An 18,414-nucleotide genomic window follows, 5' to 3' on the forward strand; every position below is an offset into this window, starting at 1 on the left:
TACTGTACACTATATACTATTGTCATACTAAGTTATGCTATATGCCTTGGATTTTTTATATAAAAATTTATGGTTCTTTTTTATCTCATATTTCATCTATATATCTCCCTATTTATATATTTTCTAGTCATCTTTCTGTTTGGGTTCTCTGATCTGGATACAAAGATTTCCATTGCCTTATATCTGATTTTAATATGCATTAGACACAATCTATGCATTTTATACACTGCTATTGCTTAATACTGATACATATGTACCAAAATACCCCAAATGTTACAATGTCATATGCTGCGTTTACACGGAGCGATAATTCGCCCGATCGTGCGATTAACGATATTGAGAGAACAATGTTTTTTTTACAACAATCAGCGTTTAGACTGAACGATATATCGTACGGAAAAATCATTTTGCGATCTCGCACATAGGTAAAATCGGTGAACGACTGTTTACACGGAACGATCTGCGAATTTTTTGCAAACGACGATTTTAGAACTTCTTGTAAGATCAAAATAAACAATTTCTCGCTCGTTGCTTGATCGTTCGCTGCGTTTACATGTGCGATAATCGTTCGAATTTGATCGTTATCGTGTAAATTTGCACGATAATCGTTCTGTGTAAACGCAGCATAACTCACATTCATGCCAGAGGTCTTAATTGTTACTTACAAATATCCTTTTCTTTTCCCCCTTTGATCTGCAGCACAGCATCCAGCCCAGTTATCTGGTGGTGACCGCTCACCATCAATTCATATTTCCACTCTATCCGAATGCCCCATGTCTATCGTTTTGCAGCTTCTTTATCTATTGAAGCTTTCTATCTATTGGGACCTTAAATAATCACCCACAAGTCGCTCTGCACCAATTATTTACCAGCGGGCTGCAGCATTAACCCTGTGCCCTCTGGAGCCCAGTGAGAATCTGTCAGCAGCCACTCAGAGCAGACATCTGACTGTCATGCCCAGCTATTCCGGCTACTAAAACAGATTCCACACATGATCTACGCTATCTGTAACATTTGACATATTATTCACAATGGGGTTTGTTTACCTGTCACTTAGCCGATCGTGTGATCTGGAACACATGACCCCCATTAGAAACACATATATAATGACTATTACCAAATGTATGCATTCTAACTAGGTGTTAGACACCATTTGAAGTCCTTATTGATTTATTCTCCTGCATTTTGATCAGGACTGTCTAGGGTTACACTGCAGGAAGCAGGATCCCCACCTGCGGCTGTGGCGTGCTTTTTTTTTTTAAATGTAACTGTTACTAACTCAGATGTATAGACTTCTTGTGACTTAATAAAGAGGTTTATGTACCTCGAAACGTGTTGCGAATGAGGCGATAAAGGACTATTATTCATTTCCGTTTGATGCTGTACCTCTGGTGCGCCTGGAGTCTCCTTTTTGCAGTGGTTCATTCCACTACCTTAATACATTTCTAGCTGGATGACCTGGAGCGCCGTGCACCAAGGCCACCTGCCTACATGCTACTAAAGGTGTTGTACTGTTAGCGTAACACTACCAGGTGAGCATATTCTTCACAATCACTACTAATCCCAATACTGTCGCTCATCACCCATGGTGCGCCGATTTGTTCCTTTCTAGCCCTATACTCTAATTAAAGTCAATGGAGCTGAATTGTAATACCACACCCAACCTGAGGACAGGGGTGGTGCTGTTTTTGGAAGAATATAGCCGCGGATAACTACGTTAAAATGAGTGGATGTCTTGTTCCTGTCAGTGCATGTTGTGCGGGCAGCAAGCCTGGAAGCATTTTTTATTATCTGTGTAGTATTTCCCTATTAAGCAAACTAAAATCATGAAACTTACTTACAGCATAAGGGATGTATCATTTACTGCTGAGCTTACAGAGAAGTCAGTGAGCAGTGTACCGGTAGCCTAGAACATGTAGGACACTCCTCCATCCCCTTGTGGTGAGTCACGGTGTGATCTTCTTGTCTCTGACACAGGGTGACAGACACGGACACTGCAGATGAGGAAAAGCAGCAAGATTTACTGGACTATTAGATTTGTGCATTAATTTCCATCTGTAATACAGTGCACATCCATATTGTAGTCAGTAAGTTTCTGTCCTTATAGTTAATATACAAATGCCTTGCTTCTGTTTGCAGGTCCAGAGACAATCTGCAGATTTTGTCCAGAAGGGATACATTGCATAAAGATGGACAAATACATTAAAGGGGTTATCCAGCGCTTCCAAACCATGGACACTTTCCCCCTACTGTTGTCTCCAGTTTGGGTGGGGTTTTGAAATTCCATTGAAGTAAATGGAGCTTAATTGCAAACTGCACCTGAACTGGAGACAACAGTAGGGGAAAAAGTGGCCATGTTTTTGTAGCGCTGGATAACTCCTTTAAAAAAATGTTGGCGCAAGCCATTGATAGGACCAGACAACCATCTAATGCAGTCATGTCAAACTCTGGCCCGAGGGCGCCATTATTTTTGGCCCACCAGGCAATTCAGAGTTTTAATTACATCTGGCCCGCCATGGCTACTATATAAGAGACTATGGAGGAGGGCTGGCTACTATATGAGACTATTGGGGAGGGCTGGCTACTATATAAGAGACTATGGAGGAGGGCTGGCTACTATATAAGACTATAGGGAGGGCTGGCTACTATATAAGACTATGGGGAGGGCTGGCTACTACAGGAGACTATTTGGGGGGGGGGAGTTGGCTACTATATGAGATTGTTGGGGAGGGCTGGCTACTATATGAGACTACTGGGGAGGGCTGGCTACTATATAAGAGACTATGGGGAGGGCTGGCTACTATATAAGAGACTATTGGGGAGGGCTAGCTACTATATGAGACTATAGGGATGGCTGGCTAATATATGAGACTTCTGGGGAGGGCTGGCTACTATATAACATACTATGGGGAGGGCTGGCTTCTATATAACATACTATGGGGGAGGGCTTGCTACTATATAAGAGACTATGGGGGAGGATTGGCTACTATAAAAGACAATTGGGGAGGGCTGGCTACTATATGAAACTATTGGGGAGAGCTGGATACTATATGAGACTATTGGAGAGGGCTGGCTACTATAGGAGACTATGGGGGAGAGCTGGCTACTATATGGGAAACTTGGGGGGCTGGCTACTATTTGGGCACTATTGGAAGGGCTGGCTAATATGTGGGGCAATTTTTGGGGGGATTGGCTATTATATGGGTTGGGGTTCAATTATGTCATAGCAATTTATCATGTCATTTATCATAGTGCACGTGGCTTGGAGACACACACCACTGACAGTGCCAGCAACAACGCACGCTGCTCTAACAGTGCCAGGAATTTGCGCTTCCATAATTATCAAGGTTGGCCCGCGACTTTGTCCAATTTTTTTATTTTGGCCCACTGTGTATTTGAGTTTGACACCCCTGATCTAATGTGTATGGGGTATCCTGACTCTCCCTCACCTGGAGGAAATAAGTGTCGAGCGTGTTGGACTTTGTTCTCAAGGGAAGATAAGCCCGTCTGCCTACTGAGAACACATGCATGCTAAGTCAAGACATGCATGCCTGAGTATTTAGGGAAGGGGCCAGAAGAAAGAGCTTTCAGCCAAACCAGATGGGTGCAGGTATAATACTAAACAGTATCACAAGAATGATCACTGACACCTTTGAACAACTGACACAAATGTATCCTGTAATTTCAGTATTTTCTGTTTTATTGCAGGAAGGCAGGCCTGACACAACAGGCATATTAATTTGGAAAATAGAAAAAAGGTGGGATTTGAATTTTTAAACTATAATCTTTAGCAGGTGTCAGAAAACCTGCTGCTGTGCTCCCGCCATACTGGTGATACAGGCACACTCCGGCTGCACAGTCAGTGATTACAATTGCATTGCGTGTAATCAACTGCGCTGCTGGAAAAGCATGCCTGCATTGGGAGTGCAGCAATTGGTTTTTTGACAGGATACAAGACTATAGTTACCCTTTAACAAATTATTTTCCTTATTTTCTCATGGGACTATGATAAGCAATCACTAGATTGCTTATAACAGGTCAGTGTAAGGGCCCTTTTACACAGAAAGATTATCTAACAGATTATCTGCCAAAGATTTGAAGCCAAAACCAGAAACAGACTATAAACAGAGATCAGGTCATAAAGGAAAGCCTGAGATTTCTCCTCTTTTCAAATCCAGTCCTGGCTTTGGCTTTAAATCTTTGGCAGATAATCTGTCAGATAATCTTTCTATGTAAAAGGGCCCTTATGGTGCGTTTACACACAGAGATTTATCTGACAGACTTTGGAAGCCAAAGCCAGGAATGGATTTGAAAAGAGGATAGATCCCAGTCTTTCCTTTATGACCTGATCCCTATTTATAGTCTGTTCCTGGTTTGGGCTTCAAAGATCTGTCAGATAAATCTGTCTGTGTAAACGCACCATAGGGCTGGGTTCACACTACGTATATTTCAGTCAGTATTGTGGTCCTCATATTGCAACCAAAACCAGGAGTGGATTAAAAACACAGAAAGGATCTGTTCACACAATGTTGAAATTGAGTGGATGGCTGCCATATAACAGTAAATAACTGCCATTATTTCAATACAACAGCCTTTGTTTTAAAATAACAGCAAATATTTGCCATTATATGGCGGCCATCCACTCAATTTCAACATTGTGTGAACAGATCCTTTCTGTGTTTTTAATCCACTCCTGGTTTTGGTTGCAATATGAGGACCACAATACTGACTGAAATATACGTAGTGTGAACCCAGCCTAATGCTACGTTTACACAAAACGATTATCGGGCGAATTTTGGCCATAACGATCGAATTCGAACGTTCATTTTGATCTTTTAACATGTTCATAAATCGTCGTTCGCCGTTCGCAAAAAATTTGCCGATCGTTCCGTGTAAACAGTCATTGCGCGATAGTCCGGCCGCCCGCAGCCCCGCTCATCTGCAGCCCCCTGCGCCGGCTCGATCGCCACCCCCGCCGCTCCGATTGCCACCCCCGCCGCCGCATCTCCGATCGCCCCCCCCCCATCCACCGCCGCTCCGATCACCTCCACCGTGGTGGCGAAGAACATACGTTACCTGCTCCGCGCAGAAGGTCTTTGGACATCCTCGGCTCCCCTCTTTAGCGCACTGATTGGCTGAAGAGATGAGCCGGGAATTTCAAAGGGCTCCTCTTCAGCACTGATTGGCTGAAGGGGAGCCGTTTGAAATTCCCGGCTCATCTCTTCAGCCAATCAATGCATGGCAGCACTGATTGGCTGAAGAGGGGAGCCGAGGATGTCCGAAGACCTTCTGCACGGAGCAGGTAACGTATGTTCTTCGCCGCCGCGGTGGGGGCGATCGGAGCGGCGGCGGATGGGGGGGGGCGATCGGAGCGGCGGCGGGGGGGGCGATCGGAGCGGTGGGGGCAATCAGGGCGGCGCAGGGGGCTGCGCTTGAGCGGGGGGGGGGGGGGGCGGGGCGGGCGGGGCGGGCCGGGCTGCGGGTGTACGATCGCAAAACGATTTTTCCGTACGATATATCGTACCGTCTAAACGCTGATTGTTATAAAAAAAAATTGTTACTTCGAAATCGTTAATCGTACGATCGGGCCAATAATCGCCTCGTGTAAACTTAGCATAAGGGTCCTTTTACATGGAAAGATTATCTGACAGATTATCTGCCAAAGATTTGAAGCCAAAGCCAGGAATGGACTATAAACAGAGATCAGGTAATAAAGGAAAGCCTGAGATTTCTCCTCTTTTCAAATCCATTCCTGGTTTTGGCTTCAAATCTTTGGCAGATAATCTGTCAGATAATCTTTCCATGTAAAAGGGCCCTAAGGGTGTTGTGGCATGGTGGGGCTGTAAGAGGCAGTTCTATGCCTCTGGAGTGGGAATTGGAGTTCAGGTGGAGCTCCTGGTCCAGATACTCCACTCCAGCCCTAGAGCTAATGAGGCTCTGAAACCACCTGGTGGAGTTCTATTAGAGACTCCAGAGCTTTCCAGGTGAAGACTCCCAGGGTGGGAGAACACAGGCAGCGCTAGGCCTGTGGGAGCTGCAGACAAGAAGTCTGGGTGAGACCAGTGGAGCTGGTGATATTGAGCATTAGGCTCATAAGTGACAGCTAGGGAAGCTGTGGTGTTAGTCAGTGGCTAGACGGCCTAGGTTTTATTTTATTGGCAGTGTTGCCTATGTCTTGTGTTTTTTGAATGGATAAATAAAGCTGACTGAGGTCAGTATAAAGCATACAGCACTGACTGGACTGCAATTTGTGATGTGCCAACCGTCTCAGGCCCAGGAGATGGCGATCCCAGCGAGTGAGTAACCCCCAGATTGTCACAGTGTGTTTACACAGACAGATTTATCTGACAGATTTTGGAAGCCAAAGCCAGGAAAGGATTTGAAAAGAGGATAGATCACAGTCTTTCCTTTATTACCTGATCCCTGTTTATAGTCTGTTCCTGGTTTGGGCTTCAAAGATCTGTCAGATAAATCTGTCTGTGTAAACGCACCATAAGGGTCCATTTACACAGGAAGATTATCTGACAGATTATCTGCCAAAGATTTGAAGCCAAGGCCAGGAATGGATTTGAAAAGAGGAAAAATGTCAGGCTTTCCTTTATGAACTGATCTCTGTGTATAGTCTGTTTCTGGCTTTGGCTTCAAATCTTTGGCAGATAATCTTTCTATGTAAATGGACCCTAATTCATATGCATCACATTGATCTATTAGATTGGTGCTTTATTAGTAGAGTCTGCAACAGGCAGCAGAGCAGTCATGGCAGGCCCTGAGGCCTAACAGTTAAATGACTGGCCTCAGAGATTACGGCCAGTCATTACTGACAGATAGTCTGGCTGCAGATACCCAGCCATGGGCCTGGCTCCTGAGCCCACATCACACTCCCTCACTTGACCCATTCCATAACTACGTCATGGGTTAAAAGACAGATTTATGTGTGGTTTCAGAGATGAGGCATTTCAGAGGGTACTACTAGGCAAGTCAAATTTAACCTTTGCTACAGCTTGTAGTTTGTGAAATACAGACATCTGGTAATGTACATAATCCTGATGTAAATCTGTTGCTCAATGTGACATTACAGTCAGGACAAAGCCGCACATCACCTCCGCGGAAGGGTTACTGCTACAGTTGCGGTAGGAATCAGTATTAAGTCCACAGTATATTATAGACCTCAGAATCAGGCTCCCAGCATAATACAGAATCCAGAATAAGACCCCAGTTTCAGAACCCCAACATAACACAGACCCCAGTATTTGGCCCCTCAATCATACAGAACCCAGAATAAAATCCTAGTATCAGGGTTCCAGCATAGTACAGACCCCACTGGAAGACCCCCAGCACAATACATTCAGGTCCAGGTCCCACGTGTAGTTTACAAGCACATGTGGTAGCCACAGCAGGGAAGAGCACCCTTCATTTACTAACTTATTTTCTCTTTTTATTTTTTTTTTATATACCGCTATACTGAGTACTTGGTGGACTATGTCAATGACAGGCGATTTAAAAAAAAATATAAAATGGTCAACAAAGAGTTCGGGAGTGTTATTATTTCAATAAAAAAATGTCGGTGGTGTATTATTATTTTTTTTTTTTAACTCACTTTACAAGCACTTGTGTACTTAAATCATGATCTTTATTTACGGACAGTAAATACTATATGGACGAGGACATTCTAGTGGAAACTGAAAGATGCCATTAAATACTAAGCTGGGGCTTAGTAAAATGAGGAGTAAGAAAAACTCAAAACACCAAAGAAAAGTTTATTAAAAAAATAAAAAAACCTGATCATAGTAGTGCTCAAGATACTGGTGTCTAAAAAAGAAAAGAGGTAAAAAATGTTAAATTGACTCTGTACCCACAATCTGTCCCCCCCAAACCACTTGTACCTTCAGATAGTTGCTTTTAATCCAAGATCTGTCCTGGGGTCCGTTCGGCAGGTGATGCAGTTATTGTCCTAAAAAACAACTTTTAAACTTGCAGCCCTGTGCCCAACTGCCGTGGCTTGGTGTATCTGTGTCCTAAATTTGCACCACCCCTGCGTCCCTCCTCCCCGCCTTCTTCACCATTTTTCCTATTCCTCTGCAGTGAAAACTACACAGGTGCCTTAACGATCCAGCCCATGTGCCATGCTGACACAGGTGATGAATAGTAGAAAATCTGCCTGGAGCATTCCTAATAATGAAGAGGGACAGAGAGGTTGTGCTAGCCTAATACATATACACTCTAAGCCATGGCCGTTTGGCGCAGGGCTGCAAGTTTCAAAGTTGTTTTTTAGGACAATAACTGCATCACCTGCCGAATGGACCCCAGGACAGATCTTGGATTTAAAAGCAGCTATCTGAAGCGGTTTGGGGGGGTCAGATTGTGGGTACAGAGTCACTTTAATAAATGGAAGGTGCTCTTCCTTGCTGTGCTACTGTGCTGCAGGTGCAAATCCAGGTCTTTCCCCCATGGGAACCCTCTAAACTTAGAGGCCTATTCCACAGGCCGAGCAGGGCCTGATCAACGATGTAAACAAGTGCCGATCTGCTAGATCGGCGCTCGTTTACTGGGCCTTTTCCACGGCCCCGATGATCGTTAAGCGATGTCCTTGCTGCCCTTGTTTCATACATAACCTGTCCGGGCTGCAGGTCTTCTCCTTCTTCCTGCCGCAGCAGCTTCGGAGCGGCCTGTCTGAACTGACAGACTGCTCAGCCAATCACTGGCTGCGGCGGTTCCGGCCAGTGATTTGCTAAACGGTCTGTCAGTTCAGACAGCCCCGCTCTGAAGCTGGATCGGGATCGGGAAGAAGAAGGAGAAGACCTGCAGCCCGGACAGGTAATGTATGATGCTGCTGAAATCATCGCCGCTGCGCACCGCTATTCCACCGTAGCGATGCGCAGGTGGCGAACGATGATTTTAGGTCTGAACCTAAATGAACGAGCTGATCGTTCTCTTTATTCCACGGAGCGATAATCGGCCTAATCGGGCCGATTATCGCTCCTATTCAGCTGATTATCGCTCCTATTCAGCTGATTATCGCTCCTATTCAGCCGATTATTGCTCCGTGGAATAGGCACCTTATTCCCAAGGACTGTATAAACTGGACAGCAGGTCTTTTATAAAAGACCTTTTGTATAAAAGATGTTATTGTTGCTTTCTCCTCTTGCAATATGCCCTCATGTTAAGGTGTAGGTATTCATGAGTAATGAATGTTTTTCAGGTTGGACTCCTATACATTTATACTGTTAGACCTTGTGGTACTTCATTAGCCCTCACATGTGCTAGACTATGGCGTATCATATACAGTTTTTTCATATACAGTCCTTTTTATAAAGCACTGTAAAAGAGTGAGGGAGGGAGAGAGAGAGAGAGACAGAGATTGCAGATACAAGCCACAAAAGGTGGTACATCACATTGGCATTAACAAATATCTTTTTGGCTGGCTCTAGGCTCTTTCATGGCTTATGATACTATTTGCTCTTTCCCCAAGTGACTCCCACCACTGTCACCAGCCACATCAGTTCAACATGTCTGCACTGTGGAGCATATTTGCCAGTCATTCTGCAGCTTTGCATACATACAATTAACACATACACAGTATACCTGGCAAATAAACTCTTGATCAGTCCCTTGAGGCCATTACTTACATGAATATTTTTATACATATGTAGTCTACCCTAAATGCAGCAGACATGCTCATCTTCTTTTCCAGTCATTACACCAATGCCTCCTCCCTTTGCCAGTCACTACACCAATGCCTCTCCCCTGTGCCAGTCACTACACCAATGCCTCCTCCCTTTGGCAGTCACTACACCAATGCCTCCTCCCCTGTGTCAGTCACTACACCAATGCCTCTGCCCTGTGCCAGTCACTACACCAATGCCTCCTCCCTTTGGCAGTCACTACACCAATGCCTCCTCCCTTTGGCAGTCACTACACCAATGCCTCCTCCCTTTGGCAGTCACTACACCAATGCCTCCTCTCTTTGCCAGTCACTACACCAATGCCTCTCCCCTGTGCCAGTCACTACACAAATTCCTCCTCCCTTTGCCAGTCACTACACCAATGCCTTCCCCCCTGTGCCAGTCTCTACACGAATGCCTCTCCCCTGTGTCAGTCACTACACCAATGCCTCTGCCCTGTGCCAGTCACTACACCAATGCCTCTTCCCTTTGCCAGTTACTACACCAATGCCTTCCCCCCTGTGCCAGTCACTACACCAATGCCTTCCCCCCTGTGCCAGTCACTACACCAATGCCTCTCCCCTGTGCCAGTCACTACACCAATGCCTCTTCCCTTTGCTAGTCACTACACCAATGCCTCCTCCCTTTGCCAGTCACTACACCAATGCCTTCCCCCCTGTGCCAGTCACTACACCAATGCCTCTCCCCTGTGCCAGTCACTACACCAATGCCTCTCCCCTGTGCCAGTCACTACACCTGCACACGTACCGACCAAATTGCAGCGGATTTCACACTGCGAGTTCCGCAGAGAAATCCGCTGCGATTCTCAGTAGTCATTTTCTGTGGGTTTACATACAGCAGATTTCTTTTCCGACTTAACCCAGAGCTGCCCAGCTAATATGTTACCTTGCCACGCTCCTGCTTGCCTCTCAGGCCCTCGGCCCCCTGGTATCTCACTTAGTCAGTCGGTGGCTGCGGCATAAAATCCACTGCAATCCGGTGTGTGTTAAACTACCCTTAGTCCCTGTGTTTGTCAGAAAAGTGATATTTTCATTGTGGACCATGCTTGTTATAATAAGTGTACTTTTTCTGTAGGTGTCTTCTGGATCCTGCCTGTAAGCCATGAACCCTGCTTCATCATCGCTGGGACTTCTCTCAGGATACATTTCCTCCAGCTCTGATGATGAAGATGACACAGCTGATAATACATCTAGGTAAGCAATTGTGACCTTGGTGTTCTGTCATAATATATATTAGTTCAATGTAACTTCTTCCTTTTGTTAGATGTATGTATGTATGCATGTATATATTGGTTATATGAATGGACCAAGGGCGAATTTTAAGAAACTTTGTAATTGGGTTTATTAGCCGAAAAATGAATTTTTATAATGAAAAAGCAGTTTGAAGCTCTCCCCCCTGTCATCATGGTTTCCCTATGGAGAGAGGGAAACAAGGCACCAAAACAGGACAACAAAGAGTTAATTTACAGCAACATCACAGGCTCTCCTCTGACATTCTCCTCTGACCTCTCTGACCTCTGAATAGCACTCTGAATATCTCCCCCGCTGTGTTTCCTTTGTTCTCTGCTCTCTGCTGCCCGCTAATCTCGCTACTCCCCCCTCCCCTCTTCATAGAACATGCAGGATCCAACTGATAAAAAAACAGTCGAGATTCTGCCTGATTCTGAGCAGTGGATGAGAGAGAGGAGAGGAGGGGGGGACCTGGGAAAAGGCTTTTTACATACAGATAATGGCATATTTGCCTAATAAACCCAATTATAAAGTTCCTTAAAATCGCCTGGACTGTTGATTTCTGCAAAAAAAAAAAAAAAAAAATTTAACGACAGCGACTCTTTAACCCCTTAACCCTTAGAGGACCCGGCCAATTTAAATTTTTGCATTTTCGTTTTTTTTCCTCCTTGTGTTTAAAAGGCCATAGCACTTGCATTTTCTCACCTAGAAACCCACATGAGCCCTTATTTTTTGCACCATTAATAGTACTTTGCAATGACAGGCTGAATTTTTGCATAAAGTTCACTGCGAAACCAGAAAAAAATTCAAAGTGTGGTGAAATTGAAAAAAAAAAAAACATTTCTTTTATTTGGGGGGTTTGTGTTTTTACGCCGTTCGCCCTGGGGTAAAACTGACTTGTTATATATGTTCCTCAAGTCGTTACGATTAAAACGATATAGAACATGTATAACTTTCATTGTATCTAATGGCCTGCAAAAAATTCAAACCATTGTTAACAAATATATGTCACTTAAAATCGCTCCATTCCCAGGCTTATAGCGTTTTTATACTTTGGTCTGTGGGGCTGTATGAGGTGTCATTTTTTGCGCCATGATGTGTTCTTTCTATCGGTTCCTTGATTGCGCATATACGACTTTTTGATCGCTTTTTATTACAATTTTTCTGGATTTGATGCGACCAAAAATGCGCAATTTAGCACTTTGGGATTTTTTGGCGCTTACGCCATTTACCGTGCGAGATCAGGAATGTGATAAATTAATAGTTCGGGCGATTACGCACACGGAGATAGCAAACATGTTTATTTATTTATTTGTTTATTTTTATTTATAACCTGGGAAAAGGGGGGTGATTCTGACTTTTATTAGGGGAGGGGGCTTTTTACTTATAACTTTTCACTTTTATTTTTACTTTTACACTTATACTAGAAGCCCCCCTGGGGGACTTCTAGTATGTACACTTTGATCTCTCATTGAGATCTTTGCTGTATAGTTATACAGCAAAGATCAATGAGATCGGCACTCGTTTGCTTTCAGCTGCTGCAGCCGAAAACAAACGGGGGCCGAGCCGGGGACGGCGCCATCTTGGAGAGGTTCCCGGCTGGCATCAGGTACAGAGATCGCTCCTCCGGGACAACGTCCCGGAGGAGCGATCTCAACCACTAGACACCAGGGAAGGCTGAATTTTTTCATAAAGTACACTGTGAAACCAGAAAAAAATAAATGTGTGGTGAAATTGAAAACCAAAACAAAATGCATTTTGTTTATTTGGGGGGTATTTGTTTTTACGCCATTTGCCCTGGGGTAAAACTGACATGTTATATATGTTTCTCAAGTTGTTAAGATTAAAACGATATGTAACATGTATAACTTTTATATTATGTGATGGCCTGTAGAAAATTCAAACCATTGTTAACAAATATATGTTCCTTAAAATCGCTCCATTCCCAGGCTTATAGCGCTTTTATCCTTTGGTCTATGGGGCTGTGTGAGGTGTCGTTTTTTGCGCCATGATGGTTACTTTCTATCGGTACCTTGATTACAAATATGCGACTTTTTGATCGCTTTTTATTATAATTTTTCTGGATTTGATGCGACCAAAAATGCATGTGATTAATTAATAGTTCGGGCGATTACGCACGCGGCGATCCCAAACATGTTTATTTATTTATTTTAACATTTTTATTTATAACCTGGGAAAAGGGGGGTGATTCAGACTTTTATTAGGGGAGGGTTTTTTTTTTATTGACAACAACACTTTATTTATTTTTTTTACACATATTCTAGAAGCCCCCCTGGGGGACTTCTAGTATATACACTCTGATCTCTCATTGAGATCTTTGCTGTATAGATATACAGCAAAGATCAATGAGATCAGCATTCGTTTGCTTTCGGCTGCTGCAGCCGAAAACAAACGAGTGCCGAGCCGGGGACGTCGCCCTCTTGGAGGGCCGGCTTCAGTAACGGAGATCGCTCCTCTGGGACAACGTCCTCCACTAGACACCAGGGAAGTGCTGCAGCTGTCAACTTTGACAGCTGCCTCCGATTACCTGATTAGCGGGCACGGCGATCGGTCCGTGCCCGCTAATAGCCGTGGTCCCGGGCTACATGTGGCACCCGGAATTGTGGCGGTTCTGAAGCCCCTTACCGGCAAAGGGCGTAAATATACGCCCTTTGTTGTTAAGGGGTTAAAGGCAAAACTTTTTTATGATGACACCTTTATTACACGGCACGATCACTAATGTCAGCGAGCGCCGATTGGTACTTGCGGCTGCGGGGACCACCTTTTTTATTTAAAAAGACGCTAGTTTTTGCCGCAATTGACTTCATTGCAATGCATTGCAGTCAACGTGATGACGGACGTCCAATGCACACAATGTATAAAATAACAGATGTTGTCTGTGTGGACGTCAAAATAATGGTTATGTCAATTGTTTTCGGATGTCTTTTGCAAACAGCGGACATTTTTTTTTTTTTTTTGTTCACACAGTTTTTCTTTTTTCTTCTTTCACCGTTTTTACTATTAAATTCAATGGACTTTTCCATTAAAGACACACAAAGGGCATTTAGTAAAACCAAACTAGAATAATGTACCAACAGCAGTCATCACACTGACACCAGACAGCTAAATGACATCCACCATTTTAGACTCAAAATGACTGACGTAATTTTAAACAGCTGAAAAAAATGTTGCGTGAACTTAGCCTAATAAAGACCAGTATTTCCCTTATAAACTGACCCATATAGAGGTAAATTTCAATGGTACACATGGGCTCTGCACATCATAAGGGATTACAGTGCAGTTATATCCAGTAACTCACAGGTGGTCTTCTCTGATCGGAGTTCACTTTTCCTTTACTTGTTCATCTGGACCAGCTATTATGAAGACTTCTCCTGGCAGCTAATTATTTTCACAGAAACTGCCAAACATTTGGGCTCCTCACTCCAGCATCATCTCTTTACAAACTCTTCCATCTATATTGCTTCCCACAGTAACCGTGCCCCTCTGTGCCCACCCCCACATAATAGAAAGGCTCCCATCTGTGCCTTCATATTGTAGATAAGCCCCTTCAGGACCATATATATTAGTTTGGCCCCCTTCTGTGCCTCCATATAGTAGTTAGGCTTCGCTTTGCCTCCATATATATATTATCTTATATATCTGTGTCTCTACATAGCCTTGCTGTGCAGGTAGGCCCCCCAATAGGTAGTATTACTTATGTAGCTACCCCCAAAGGTTATCTCCCCTAAGTAGCCATCCTCCTTGTAAATAGTCTCTCTACTTTAGCTAGTATCCTCCATGTAGGCACCCCAGGTAGATAAAATCCCAGATGGAGAAATATACAGCAAACAGATGAAATCTAGGTGCTGGGTGCCGTGCTGATGTCAGCCCAGAGGGCCTAGGGAGGGACATAGGGAAGCAGCCTGTGTCATTAGCGCTCCAGCCATGGCACGGTATAGCAGATTGAGCAGGGATGAACTGTTCTGCTACAGGCTGCAGCACTAGTGTCACAGGCTACTTCCTCAAGTCTACACAGATGGTGCCTTCTAGCTCCAGTTTCCCAACCAAGATTACCCCATTACCAAATAAAAAGGTTGCCCATTACAGCTTTTATAATACAATTATTTTTACTTACTTTGTTTGTTTTAATAGTTGATCTCTACAGGATTCTCCCAGTCTAATACATTTCATACTTTTTTGTTTCAGCCTAGTTACATCCAAGTCAAGTTTCTTTGCAGATGCAGCCTCCAGCAGTGAAGAAGAGGCAGACTGCCATAAGAAGGATAAGGTGGCAGAACCTCCAGTATTTCTTCCTTCCCCCTTGCCCTCTTTCAGGCTTCCAGCTCCTTGTCTTGGTAACCAGAGCGGGCTAAGTTCTGGTAGTGTCTTCTCAAACCCATTTCAAGACGAGAAGCAGGCACAGCTAAGCATCTTAGAACGGCATGTCAAACTGAGTGATGGCAACTGGGCCAAGCGCGGAAAAGGTGTCTGTCTCGCTTACCAAAGAGATGGAAGATGCCGCTATGGAACCAAATGCAAATATAGCCATAGCAGTGATTTGCCTCAGGGAAACCCAGCTTCTGTGCCGAGAGAAATTGTTGGGAATGATTCAAACAGTAAAGTCCTGGAGATGCAGGGTTCAGTGATTGGGGAAGAACAAGATGAAGAACCACAAAGTGAAAAGGGGAAGCGAAAAAAGCCAGGACTCAGTGATACTCTGTATCCGCCTAAAAGGTCAATGAAAAGTTACCAAAAGCAGTTGTCAACCGAGAGACCATGGGCTGTGTAAACAGTCTCTATCCCATACGTGCTGTCCCTGTGGCCTATATATGGAATCTGGTCATATACAATTAGGTCTTGTAGAATAACATTGTAATTATGAGCTGTATTTTTCCTCTCTCCTTGTAACAACTTTACATAAATATATTGTGTAATTTATTAAGAATTGTATGTGTGGTATTTATTTAAAATAGCACTGATTTTTTTTCTTTAGAAATCGACTGGGATCGCTAGTAGTTTTGGTATTTACTCTCTATATTTTTTATGTTTTCTATGTTTAAATCATTGTTATACATATGGCAACTAGGTGTCTCCAAATATCGCCAGGGTCCATGCTCCATTACGATATTTGGAGACCAAACACAGGAAGTCCTAGTCTTTTCCTTGCTCACAGACATGTCTTGGTGTTGATTGACAGTCATTCCTGAGTGCACAACTGAGCAGGACAAGTCTTCACTGCGCACAGCAGCTGTGCATCCACATTTAGTAGCAGAGAATCCTGAGGGTACTCACATTGTATGGTCAGCTCTCCTGCCACACAGCGCCAAAACGGCAGTAACCAAACAGTGACAATATACTCACTGAATTGTTGCATAACAAAGAGCATTGTCTCCTGGTAATAATAATATAGTTAGCAAAAGTTAATGATAAAATTAGCCTAAGTAAGGGTGCGTTTACACAGAGATTTAGCTGACTTTGGAAGCCAAAGCCAGGAATGGAATTGAAAAGAGGAGAAATCTAAGTCTTATGACCTGTTCCCTCTTTATATCCATTCCTGGCTTTGGCTTCCAAGATCTGTCAGATAAATCTGTCTGTGTACACACCATTAATTGCCCTCAGTCTATTTACAATGATGAACAGTATGATAAACAGGTGTATTTCCACAAAGAGTGCAAAGGACTGGGACTTCCTGTCTTTAGTCTCTTTTATTGAACAGAGAAAAGACCAAATATCTGCACTGGGAGCATAGACCACAGTTTGGCTATATGTACTGTATAACAGTGATTTAAAAAATAAATATACAGTGGTGCCTTGGATTACAGACATAATTTGTTCTGGGACCATGCTTGTAATGCAAAATCCAAATCCACTCTTAAAGCGACTCTGTACCCACAATCTGACCCCCCAAACCACTTGTACCTTCGGATAGCCGCTTTTAATCCAAGATCTGTCCTGGGGTCCGTTCGGCAGGTGATGCAGTTATTGTCATAAAAAAATAATTTTTAAATTGCAGCCCCGTGCCCTACGGGCGTATCTGTGCCCTAACTTTGCACCATCCCCTCCGTCCCTCCTCCCCACCCTCATCATTAGGAATGCCACTGGAACATTTACTTCTGTTTGAACATTGCACAGGTGTCTTAAAGGGAACCATTCACCCCGTGACCCCAGGTAGAAACTGACATACAGTGACATAAAGGTCAATATACTTACCACATCGCTCCCGGTCCTGTCCAGGATCCCGGTGTTGACACGGAGAAATCGCTGATTCTTCTTCTCGCGCCCATTATGGTAATGAGCCGAGATGAGTCCAACGTCCATAGGAAACGACTTATTCATGAGGTCCTCTTCTCGTCGCCGCCCATCCACGACTCCTGGAACTTGATTGAAGTCTTCAGTCTTCTGACAAATTCCCGCGCAGGCACCGTTGCGATGGTCTCGTCACCTCTTCTGCGCCTGCGTGGTAAACAGGATACGCGCTCGAAACAATCGGCGCACGCGCAGTAAACAGTGAAGCTGCGGAGCAGCTTCAATTGTGAACTGCGCATGCGCCGAAAACGACCGTCAGGGCGCCTGCGCAGGATCCGGCGAGAAGAAAGAAGACGAGGAGGAAGAAGACCCGGTGTCAATCAGAAGGCTGGACTTCGGGCCCGGCGGCGCTCATTACCATAATGGGCGCGAGAAGAAGAATCGGAGATTTCTCCGTATCAACAACGGGATCCGGGACGGGACCGGGAGCGATGTGGTAAGTATATTGACCTTTATGTCACTGTATGTCCGTTTCTGCCTGGGGCCATGGGGTGAATGGTTCCCTTTAATGATCCAGCCCATGTGCCGTGGTAACACAGGTGGTGAATAATAGGCAATCTGCCTGGAGCATTCCTAATGATGAGGAGGGCGGGGAGGAGGGACGGTGCAAAGTTAGGGCACAGATACACCCATAGGGCACAGAGCTGCAATTTCAAAAGTAATTTTTTTATGACAATAACTGCATCACCTGCCAAACGGGCCGCAGGACAGATCTTGGATTAAAAGCAGCTATCCGAAGGTACAAGCGGTTTGGGAGGGGGGGTTCAGATTGTGGGTACAGAGTCGCTTTAAACCAAAGCAAATTTTCCCATAAGAAATCACTGAAATGCAGACATTTGCTTTTCCACCCCAAAAATAATGATTTTTTTTTAAATTCTATAGAACAGATGAAACAAACAATGAGAAACAGCTGAATATGTCATATTATAAGTTACTGTACAGTATAGCAATCAGCATGTGGAGTATAATGTATAGTATAGTGCATAAACCTGAAAAACAGCAGCAGTTTGTAGATACAGGATGGAGCTGCAGATCCCCATAATGCAGTAGTGTAGTACAACAGGCTAGAATAGAGAATCAGGGCTGCTGTCAGAGGTCTGTATGGTCACATGACAGCAGTGGGGAAGGGGGTGTTCAGCATGGACCAATCAGGAAGTGAGAATCACAGAGATGTGCAGAAGGACAGTGACAGAAAC

The 18,414-nt window shown here is 44.2% G+C and overlaps 1 protein-coding gene across 4 annotated transcripts in view; it reads left to right on the forward strand.

Moving 5' to 3' along the window:
- Positions 1–15,857, forward strand: part of LOC138799513 (uncharacterized) — a 36,350-nt gene extending 20,493 nt beyond the window's left edge. For 2 of the 4 annotated variants that reach the window (XM_069980803.1, XM_069980804.1), the window contains exons 2-3: positions 10,758–10,876; positions 15,119–15,857. In XM_069980803.1, the coding sequence (XP_069836904.1) occupies positions 10,785–10,876; positions 15,119–15,701 (675 nt within the window). In that variant the 5' untranslated portion in view covers positions 10,758–10,784 and the 3' untranslated portion in view covers positions 15,702–15,857. Of the gene's footprint in view, positions 1–2,013; positions 2,088–3,327; positions 3,348–10,757; positions 10,877–15,118 lie in introns of those variants that run through there. The other 2 variants (XM_069980805.1, XM_069980806.1) reach the window with 2 other exon arrangements.
- Positions 15,858–18,414: the final 2,557 nt, after the last annotated feature.

Source organism: Dendropsophus ebraccatus, chromosome 8 (assembly GCF_027789765.1).
Source record: "Dendropsophus ebraccatus isolate aDenEbr1 chromosome 8, aDenEbr1.pat, whole genome shotgun sequence".
In the NCBI taxonomy this organism is placed as follows: domain Eukaryota; kingdom Metazoa; phylum Chordata; class Amphibia; order Anura; family Hylidae; genus Dendropsophus; species Dendropsophus ebraccatus.